The sequence below is a fragment of the Ruditapes philippinarum genome, unplaced genomic scaffold (genome assembly GCF_026571515.1).
Source record: "Ruditapes philippinarum isolate M1 unplaced genomic scaffold, ASM2657151v2 ctg6663_1_1_1_1, whole genome shotgun sequence".
Lineage (NCBI taxonomy): Eukaryota > Metazoa > Mollusca > Bivalvia > Venerida > Veneridae > Ruditapes > Ruditapes philippinarum.
In genome coordinates this window covers 38,666-50,366 of record NW_026861316.1, presented here as the reverse complement: position 1 = coordinate 50,366, position 11,701 = coordinate 38,666, and the positions used below count along the sequence as shown (strand labels likewise).

General features: G+C 32.5%; 1 protein-coding gene across 1 annotated transcript; it reads left to right on the top strand.

Annotated features, from left to right (window-relative positions):
• Positions 1-1,958: 1,958 nt before the first annotated feature.
• On the top strand, positions 1,959-10,807 carry LOC132715231 (uncharacterized). The gene is made up of 7 exons (XM_060698223.1): positions 1,959-2,162; positions 3,805-3,917; positions 4,417-4,946; positions 5,322-5,480; positions 5,875-6,228; positions 6,541-6,598; positions 7,278-10,807. The coding sequence occupies exons 2-7, from the start codon at positions 3,914-3,916 to the stop codon at positions 10,727-10,729; spliced, it is 4,557 nt and encodes a 1,518-aa protein (XP_060554206.1). The 5' UTR covers positions 1,959-2,162; positions 3,805-3,913; the 3' UTR covers positions 10,730-10,807.
• Positions 10,808-11,701: the final 894 nt, after the last annotated feature.

The window sequence follows — 11,701 nt, the reverse complement described above, 5'->3', positions numbered from 1 at the left end:
TTTGAAATTCCATAACAAGAAAATGAAATACTTTACAAAGATGATATAGTAAAGTGTATCAATTGTGATACCACAAAACAATATATAACTTTGTGATTTGTTAAATACGCTCGTATTATATTTATGATTAATAGCTACAATGCAAATATTTCTTTTTAACTTTATTTAGGTTGACTTTATTCAGTCATTGTCATCCATTGGGCAACATATCAAGTTTCAATCCTCACTAAAAAGAAATGTTCTCACCTCATTGCTATTTATCTCAGAGATTTTCAAATCATACTTAATCATCTCTATTGACCTTGCCCTTGCAAATATTTGCCGAAATTATATGCGTCACAATTGTAGTCATGATTATAAAATTAAATTAAATGATGACTAAATGGTCTCCGAACACATAATTTGACCTCTTCATGTCACCTTTTCTTTGGTAGCAAGGACCTAAATTAAATGCGCAATACTAAGCCTCAAGATGGTGCACATTTGTGCTAAGTAACATTAAAATCTCCCGATGAATGTAGAAGTTCGGCTCAAAACAGGCATTTTTCAATGACCACTAAGTGTGAGCTTAACCTTAAATTTAAAGACCTGGTTCATGCACGTGAAACTATTCTCATAAATACATTTGGTAAAAAGAAATACATCTTTTGTCCTTTATCCGCTAAATTTGACGTGACATTACTGCGTTTTTATCTCAAATTATTTGCATATTGTTAAATGTTTGAATAGATATTTTAGTTGTTTTGAATTGGTTGTAACAAGTTCGACAGGAACTTAATAGGAAATATATATATATATTAGTTATGTTTTCCTATAAGTGACGGAAACGGATGAAACCACTTGTCATAGATGTGCTAAGATTGCATTGTTGATTTCTCTCACTTGCATTTAATGTGAATAAGTATTTACGAAACAAAGATGATGAAATTATATGTACCTGTCGTTTAAGTTTGTGCCCATCGTTGTAAAAATGAAATTGGTGTGCGTTTTTAAAAAGTTTGTTTATGTCACATAGAAAATAATAGGAAGTCAAGCAAAGTTTTGTTTGTTTGTTTTTGGGTTTTACGTCACATCGACACAGTATAGGTGATATCGCGACGTTACAGCTTTTACTGGTGGAGGAAGACCTCAGGTGACCTTCCGTGCATTATTTCAGGCACGAACTGGCACCTGAGTAGAACCACCGACGTTCCGTAAGCTAGCTGGATAGCTTCCTCACATGAAAGAATCCAAAGTCCCTGTCGGGATTCGAACCCACAGCGGTGAGGGGCAAGTGGTTTGAAGTCAACGACCTTAACCACGGACGCCCGTCAAGCAAAGTCAGTGATAGGTACAATCGTACGCTTGTTACAAGTACATTGTATTATCATTTCCAAAAATGTTTGAAATCACCGTTCATCCTTGAATTCGATTTTTTTTATTTTCATAAAATAGACTCTTCCTGATAAATAGATCTAGAGTTGATATTTCTTCCATATTTTGTTTACCCGTATGCACCTACTACACGCTGGTTTCGGGCTTCGAACACGAAAAAAATATTTCAATACTTCACATAGTTAACACGACAGAAATATGGCGGATTGCGTGCCCGTAAGCGCCCCTTTTTAAGGTCCTTTGTCGTCCATTTTTCTATTATATTATCTATTTTCGATGGCTTAGGAAAGGCGGTTTAAAGGTAGAAATTATCAGATTTTGTAAATTGTATATGACGCCGTTCCTTGGTTAGGGTAAAGATTTAAGGAAAAGATTACAAGCGTTTCTTTTTTGGGGGGACGTCTTAGAGGTCTTAAAGTATTTTTTATGAAGAAAAGTTTTCTGCAGGAAATAGTTTGAAGGTATATTTTTAAAAAAAAGACTTTAACGGTTTTAAGGTTAATAATAGATTGCTGATTACTGAAGTCCGAATTTAAACTCTTTTGTTGCGCACGGCACTACTTTATTTGCTAGGGCGTGTGCATAATAACAAAGCGTATAATTAAAGCCGTGATTATATTACAGATATTTAAGTCATTTTACAAGTGTCTCGGTTGTTATAAACATTATTTGTTTCAATATCTAAAACATTCAAAGGGCTGAAGAATGTATTGAACATGCAGTGAGTAAAGTAACTTATTAGTACAGTATTATTTACTGTTTTAGGAGGGAAACTTGCATTTATGCTTGTAAGTAACATTTAAAATTGCTTATTATTTTGAAACTGTCATTAATCTCTGCGTGAATCTGTAATTTGAATATTTGTTGTTTGGTAAACCATAAATATGCTAGAACTGAAATCTTTGAATTTTGATAAAAAGTTAAAGAAAAACAACATTACACGTTCGCACGATGACATGAGTTATAAGGTCGTGCACACGAGTAACTAAGTCGTGCGCACAAGTTACTACGACGTGTGCACGAGATAATTATGTAGTTCAACCAATCAGATTGCACTATATATATTATAGTAAACTAGAAATGTGCAATGGACAATGATTGAACTACTACACCTGCGTATCAATTGGTCATTATGCATACTTATGCTTGATAAATTTACTGTGACATTGACCTTTGACGTTACGACTTTAAAATAATTAGTTGTCATCTACTTGCTATGAGCAATATTCCGACCAAGTAACATAAATAATAGCTTATTTATTCTCGAGCTTTTGATTTGAAAAGGTTTTTACAATATTTGTCACTGTTGCCTTGACCTTTGACCTAATGCTATCGAAATCAATAGTGTTCTTTTACTGGCCACTAAGGGACCAAAGGCATGTGCCTATCAAGTAACAAAACGCATTGCTTATTCCATTCCTTCTCAAATTATTGATTGGACAAATATTTTACATTAATGGGCCATTGCGACCCTAATCATGGACCAAATGACCTCAAATAATTCGGTGTCATCTTCTAAGTAGGTAAACTGTCCATACTAAGTGATATAAACCATGGCCTATTCCTTCTCTAGTTAATATCAGACAATGATTTTACATGAAGTTTCATGCTTACATTGGCCTTTGATCTTAAATACCTCAAACACCAATAGAGGACATATACTGGCAATGTGCAATGTCCCTACCGAATAAAAATATCCAGGGCTTATTCCTTCTCAAGTTATCGCATAGAAAGGTTAACTTAGTAAGTCGTGCGCACCAATTTATTATCTCGTGCGTACGACTTAGTGAGTCGTGATCACAACTTGGTAACTCGTGCGCACGATATTTTATCTTGTGAGCACGAGCTAGATAAAAACACACACATGTCGCCACTATGCCACCGTACATAGGTTAGTAGTTAGTGTTTATTATTTTTCGATTTACATTTGAAAGTCCAGTAATTTCGAATAATAGTATCTTAAATTGGTAAAAAAAATATAATAAACAAGATCATTAAGGAAAGGCGGCTTCAATGAACGCAATAGGTAAACCGATCTGTATTTGGCTGTAAAGTGAGAAAATAATCTATTGTTAGACTAAATTGTATAAAGGTGCTCTTGGCTTAAATGTTGTAACTAAATACGGCTTCATTTTTCTTAAACAATTATTGTTCACTCAGCATAAATAAATGAAAGTCAATGCTTTATATAAAATTCATATTATTTGCTGAATATAAACGTGATATATTTAAACATGTATTTTGTATTATACTGTTATGATTAGTTTAATTTCATTAATTACATTCTAAATCCAACTATCTTCTTTGCTTTCATTGTTCTCGAGTGAACCTGGCTTTCCCGAACTTTAACATTTAATCCTCATTGTTACTGTTGTTCATTTAAGAAATATTATAACTATTTAATTTTCAAAATGATTGTTTCTTTATTAGGGTAGTAACTAGAGTTTCCTTAAAAGATGGACGCAGTCAAGCGACGGTTGGGCTGTGGTGCAAGGGAAGCCGACCAAAGAAATGATCATACGAGTTAACTGTAAAAAATATGAGTAAGTGTAGAATTAACATTTTCTTTATATTGGTTAAAAGAGATTTAGTCTTTGTTCTACTATATCGTCTAATAAAAAAACTAAATTTTAAAATTTCGGATATTCTTTATCACATAACCGTTCATTTAAACGTTGCTACTATTTGGGAAAACAAAGTGCGTGTATACGAAAAGTAGGTCAACGACTAAAATTTTTACACTGATAAGAAACAACAACAAATGTCTTAAACAGCTAAAGTTGCTCCCTAGTTTATCCTTTTGAGCTGTTTAAATCATTTACTATTTTCCTTAGTAACGTCTACCTATTACATATGTGTAGTGTTTAATTGTAATTAACGAAAATACTTTTATCAGACTGTTGAATTTAAATATGAACAAAAGTACATACATATATTTATGATCACATGAAAACAAAGTGATTTGAATTTAAAAAAAAAGATTATTTTTTATTAAAAGAATTAAGATTAAAACTTTATTATTTATGGTATGTACCATTTCAGGTATGTCTGATCTTGAAGACCCGCTGTACAAGAACTGGGTGCGTTCTGCCCTGAGTCTAAAGTACCTTAAAGAAGGCATATATGGCTTTGTTGACCAATTTTCAAAACAACATCATAGCAACCTTCTTCAAAGTTACATAAAGGGTACCGGGTCCCCTGCGACCAGTTGCACTGAATGTACATCCGAAAATCTCATGCCAGATCATCCAAGACATCAATGTATTCAAAAATTTAGATCCAAGTGTTTCTGTAACAATCCTGTTGGACGACGAAAATGTCCTAACAACTTCTGCAGTAGATTGTATGACTTAATTGTTATTGCTCATGACGAAAGAAACCCTTTATGGATCAATACGGACCCAGGAAAATGGTATATGGATCATTGGGAAATCGCTAAGTGTTACCTGTCAACTACTGGTTATTCAGAACAAGGGACAGCTGGAGACACAGACGTTGCTGGCCTATTGTCAATTATTGTGAATAACATCGAGATCCGTAATTACGTTGATTTCATAGATAATATAAGAAAGGTATTTTTGTATATTGTATAATTACATTCCTGTTTATAATTATTATATCCACCTAAAGGTGTTTAAGTGAGTGTCAATAAAATGGCACACTCTGATTCATATCAATACCTGATTTTCCGTTAGTCTGGTATCTGTTTATGCTGTCGCTAGAAGTTATAACGTTATTTTTCACAGTAGTCGTCGTTCTTAAACAATTTTATTTTATTCGATAAAACGTTTATGTATTTAAGCTTTTGGACCTCAGCGGAATCCTTTAACACGTGTTTAGTGTTGACGCTTTTCAAATGGATCTATTTTAACTATATCATAATATTGAATATGAATGCACGAAGATACATTCTATAATACAATGATTACGTCATTTATTATTTAAAGGTTCGGGATATCCGCAATGATATTATGCATTCAAAATCCTTCCAAGTGGATCAAAGATCTTTATATCAATATATCGATCAGATTATTTTGGTTCTTCAAGATCCCAAGACATTAGTCACAGATGTTGCTGCTCAAAATGCCGTTGTAAAACTGGAAAAGGTCACTATAACCTTGATTCTGTTATTTTCATCCTTTTAAATTACTTCTGTTTGTCAATAATTACACTTGTTATTGTCCTACATATTTCTTTTTTTTGCGTTTAATGTTCCTATAAATATTTTTTTTAAATCTTCTCTTTGTCGCTTTAGAATTAGTTATTAAAAAAAACCAGCCACCAGATTAAGGCACACTTTTATAAAACAATAGAACTTAAAGTCTTCAATTATATCTTCTGAAGTAATTATAGTATCAGCGTGACCAAATATTAATAAAAACGTAAATTTAAGTGATTTTAAAATTCTTAGATGTATTTTTTCTGGAGTCTTGTAGTTTTAAAGGCATTATTTGTATCTCAGAATTAAATGATGATATGTGTTTCGTTCCATGTATACAGTTAAAGAGAGATCAGATATACATAAGCTTAGAAGATGCTTATGAAATGCGGAGACAAGCTTTAAAAGCTGTTGAGGATGGTAAAAAAGAAATCGAGAACACTAAGGACGAAGTCATTCAACAAATCGAGACGAAGAGACAAGAAATTCATGATGATTTAGATTCACACTTTGGACAGCGATTACTGGAACAAAACAAGGAAATCAAAGCAGTTACGATACGTATGCAAACGGAGAAGAATGAGATTAAAAGAAGTTGTCAAACAGCTTTGAACGAAATTGGAGCCAAGGGGAAGCAGATTACAGATAACATCGATGCATACTTTGAAAGTCGACTGGATGACCATGAAAAGCAGGTGAAACTTTTGTATTCCGGCATTTTTTCTTTAACGCTATTAAATTCGGATGAAAGTAAATGCATGAGATATTTTCATATAATTGGTAGATTTTGAATTGAGTAACGTGATTATTGCTTTATTTAATTATGACATGAAGTAACAGTTACTCAGTATAAATAGTTGACCAAATATGAATCATAGTTTATGTTTTTCTAATAATTGTCATAAATAAATGCTCCTTTTGTGTATATTATTCTACAAGTTATACAACTATCTTTCTTTTAATATTCCCTTTTTTCTATTCATACCCTTTTTCTGATATAATTTTAGTCTAAAGACATTTCTGATGTTAAAACTCTGAATTCTTCGCTAACTGAAGATGAAAAAGGTAATTAATTGTGTAACAATTACTGATGTTTGTCAAAGACTGTCAAGTACTTAGCTGTCTGATTAAGTTTGATACATAATATACATTGTAGAATAGTCCATCAATCTATCTTAAGGTTTTTGAAAATTGTAAAGTTAAAAAATATGTATGTACTTTTTGCGGAGTGGAATCCAGTTTTGCTTCTGTTTATATAGTAAATATGTCATACATTGTTACATGTCATTCAATGTAAACGGAAATTAATATGTTAGTTACAGCCGCTAATTGAACACTAGAAACACTATTTGCATGTCCGGTATGCCAACCACAACAACGTCAATGCAAAGACGTTCTTTCCGTACTAATAAACATTAAATCCTTTTTATATGTCATTCTTTTTTATTTAGAATGCTGAGCAATTCATCTGTTTACGACTTTTTCCCCTTTTACATAAAAAGTATATGGCATTGACCTTTTGCCTAAGAATTATTATGATAAGAGTAAGAGAGAAAACTCGATTATGTTATCATGTAAACATGACATGAGTTATTATCACATGCAACTCTTTTAATACCTTAAGACATATGCTAGTCTAGTTATAAGCATGTTTGCCTGATTATGGAAATGCATTTGATAAAGGTCATTATGAACTACATGTACATGTATCACACTTTTATCAAGATTTCTCATATTTTGACAGGTCTCCAAAGATATTTACTAGGATTTTATAGAAAGGAATATGTTAAGATACCAGTTTCTCCACTTTCTACAAAATACAGGAAAAGCGTTGAGGAGCTTTATGTCCCGTTACAGGCACAGATATTTTTCAAACACAAGAATGTAGCGGCCACCAAACTAGATGAAGTGTTTCAACAAGACGGTAAAGTCATGCGCAGCATTTATCTTACAGGAGAAGCAGGGATAGGAAAATCAACTTTTTGCAGGAAATTGATTTCACAATGGTGCATTGTTACTGAAAATGTAGGGAAAATACCACACGATTATAATCATGTTTTTGATGGGTTTGATGATTACACGTATGATTTTGAGTATGAGAGTCTATCCGATGATAGTGATACATACAGTGATTATAGCTCACTAAGTGATCAAGACCTAAGCACAGATACAACGGGAAATGCTTTCTCAAGTCATAAAAATAATCAAGATCCCCTCAGTTCAGTCGCTAAAAGTTCACAGATCAACGAAGACGATACAAATAATGTATCAATCCAAATGTTTGATTTCCTTTTCTTCATATCTCTTCGCGATACTTATCTAGAGGTTTCCATTGAAGACATGGTAGAAAAACAGCTTCTTTTTCAAGATTCAAAACGTGTCGAATGTTTTAAAAGCACCATAAATAGAATTCCAGAGAAATGCCTTTTTATTCTTGATGGATTGGATGAGTGGACACAACCCAAACCTTTGCCAACACACCCCACTGTCACAAGAGGTTTGCCTTTAAGCTCTGTTAGTGGAAACTATGTCAAATTGTTTACGACTCGTAGATGGAAATACGAGAGTCTCAGTCCATGCATTGAAGAACATGAATCAGAAGTTAGATTGACGGGCATAGGGAAGACAGCATCAAAGATGGTCATTGAAAATATGTTAGTGTCAAAAGATCAAATATTTGCATTTGAAACGGCAGTTCGTTTGAGCGACGCAAATGATTTGGGGTCTATTCCTCTACTACTCAAATTACTAATTTGTTTATGGCAAGAAAATTCTAAACTGGAAAATTCTAAAACAGAGTTGTATTGTTCAATTATAAATATTATGCTTCATCTGGCTGAAAAGAGAAATGATTTGAGTATTTGTAATCAGACTCATGAATTACCACAAATGTTGGGGGTGTTTCGTTACATTAAAGACAATAGCAACCTTGTTTTCAAGCTTTCGCAATTTGCATTTTATTCATTGTTTAAAGAACCCTATGGGTCTACAGTCGTATTTTCTGAGTTTGATATTTCACAGCAAGGTTTGAGTTCAGGAGAAATTCATCTTTTTCTCCAAACGGGAATTCTTACACAAAAGTGTGTATCAAGTCAATCAACTTTTATCCCGAAAACATCATTGTCGTTTATCCATAAAAGTTTTCAAGAGTTTTTTGCAGCCGTGTATACTGCTATTGCTGACAGTGACAGAAATGAAATAAGAAACATTATTGCCTGCAGATGCGGTAACACGTTTCAAATTGTTGAGATGGCAAATGTCTTTTACTTCTTAGCAGACTTACACCAAAACTTGTACCAAAATATATTAAAGGAAATAGCATCACAATATCGTGACAGGGGCATCTCCTTTGGCCACGAACTGGATCTCATGTTGAAATTAAATGAAAAAGATAGTTGTCTTATTGATATATTCTTAAGAGGTAATCCAAAATCCGTTGTGATAGAATCAACAAAGTACGGCATAAAGGAGAATTTTTTTTCAAGGCAAAACCAACAGCTTCAACTTTTAGAGCTCCGAAGTGTGAATATGGCACATATTGAATTCAAGAGATTGCTGGAAAGTATTTCAATGTCAGGAAAAGGAGTTGATGTCACTCTAATATGCATAGGTTGGATAGACGAATATTTTGAAAGAGAAGTGTTCTTTGTTGAGGTAGGGAACGTAAGAAAATTGAAAATTAAATTCACAAACCTTACTAGAGTGAAATTTATGCTGCCTCAAAATATTTGTACTGTTAAATTTACTGAGAATGACATGGCAGACAGTGGTTTGAGCACAATGATAAATTCTGTTTCAAAAACAAGAAATGATATTGAAATGACCTTCCGTCGTATAAAGTTCAGAAAATATAAATATACGCATTGGAATTCTGAATGTCCACTTTTGAATATCACTATTAAACCTTGTGAAATTAATAAACGCATCGAAATAAGGGAAATAAAAATTTGTAAAAGTAATATTACTCATACAGGTACATGTTCTGATTTGCAGAATGTACAATTGAGAGAATTAACGATTGAACTTGTTGACCTCGCAAACGTGTCGTTTTCTTCTGAAGAAATTGACAATTTTCATCTGATAAAAGCAAAATCACATGATTTAGGTAAGTTTAAAGTTTCAAGTGAAAATCGACAGCTTCAGGTTTTAGAGCTAGAGTGTGTATGTGTGAAAATGACAGCATTCACGTCATTTCTAAAAAATATTCCTATGTCGAAGAATGTTGTTGATGTGACTCTAGTAAATGTCATTTGGATCGAAGAAGACATATCCCGAGAGTTTTTGATTGATGTAAAAAATATAAGGAAATTAAAAATTCAATCTACAAATCTTACAAAAATAGAATGGAAGCTGTCTAAGAATATACGTACTGTTGAATTGATTGATTCTACTCTAACATCCAGAAATCTGTCTGCAATAATCGAATCATTTCGAGATACAGAAGTTGATGTTGAATTGAACTTGAATTATACATTGTGCTCTGTATCCAAAATAGTACTGAATCGTTCTCAAATAATCGATAATGTGACATTAAAGCAAACCATGATAAGCACAGAAAGCGTGTCTCAAGAAAACATCTGTAAGTTTCAAAGATGTCCGCTTAACGAGTTATGGCTTATAAATACAATTTTCATGGATGTGGCCGTAAATTCAAAGGACTTTGACGTTATCAACTTTGAGAATGTAAAAATCAAAATTAAAGAACTACAGAACATCCTAGGGGAACAAATAATTGGACATCTTTGTACGGTCTTAGGAAAATTCAAACAAAATGATACCGTTACATTTACAGGTAGCAATGCTGATAAAGTACTTATAAGTGATAATTTTAACCTAAGATATGACAATAATTGTGCTCGAATTAAGATTAGTGTAAATGACAATGAAGTGTTATCCGTGTTTACTATATCACCTTCAATTATCTTCAATTTTTCCGCTATGAGAACAACATTAAATATCATTCCACGAATCGAGCAAATGAAATTGAATTTACAGTTTGAATATATTTCTGATTTGCGTTTTGAAAGATGTTTAAAAAATGTAATACGACTAATAAGAGACAATGATTTCAAAATATTTTCTGTAACGATTGGATATACAGAGAAAAATAAGAAATTGAAATATTTTGAGGCATATATAAATGATACATTAAAACCCACCAAAATATATAACTGTGAAGGACCTGTGAGGATATAACGTATTTCAAGGCTTTAAAGTGTTTAATTTGATATCTTTTGAATGTATGTTCTTTTGTATGTGCAATAAATGTTTGTATTCCTGTCATATCAGTTGAGTTAATATATGGAGGAGCGTTTCACAATGTGAAACGAATACATATGTATTCTTATGATTCTTTGAACACCTCACTTTTGGTTCATATTTCATTTAAGATAGATTAAATCATTATGGATTTTAATATTTAACTTTTTGAAAATGCCTACCGAAATATTTTTTAAATAATTCTTTGTTTTCGAATATAGAACTAGAACTCCGCGAGTCGAATGTGTCGCCTTGTGAAATGTATAGCTGTCACTTATGCATTTTCTTCTTCAATATCTTTAAACATTCTTACAATGTACATGTAACTTGAACTTTAGTGGTATTTAAAATGATTGTAACAATGTTATATCAGGATTGATATAGCTTGAATAGATTTTATTGTGTAGGAGAATTGGCCCGGGTAAAAAAGTATGATAATTAACAAAAGGCGATAACTGTAAAATCATGATTTATATAGTAATGGTCCTGCGCACTGCACTAATGACTTCTTCTCAATGAGATCTATGGAGTTTCATGCCCATAGCTTGTATAGTTTAGGAGAAATGGCCGGGAAAAAAATGGAAGATGAAAAACAAAGGGCAATTACTCAAAAATAAGAAGTGCAGAGTACCAGTTTTGTGAACTGTACTTTTTCATAAAAGTATCTATCTTCCTATGAAGTCTCTATTCCATAGATTGTATAGTTTAGGAGAAATGGCCCGACAGAAATAAGGCATGAAAATTAACAAAAGGCCATTACTCAAAAAATAAAAAGTGCAGAGGAAGGATTCTTGTGCACTGCACCTTTTATTATTAAAATCTATCATTCCATAAAGTTTCAATTCCATAGTTGTGACAAAAATAAAGTATGAAAATTAACAAAGGGCAATATCTCCAAAAATAAGAAAA

Excerpts from the sequence above, each read along its gene's own strand:
- LOC132715231 (XM_060698223.1), top strand. Across the intron at positions 4,947-5,321 it reads TCATAGATAATATAAGAAAG|GTTCGGGATATCCGCAATGA; the intron begins GTATTTTTGTAT and ends TATTATTTAAAG. Across the intron at positions 6,229-6,540 it reads TGGATGACCATGAAAAGCAG|TCTAAAGACATTTCTGATGT; the intron begins GTGAAACTTTTG and ends ATATAATTTTAG.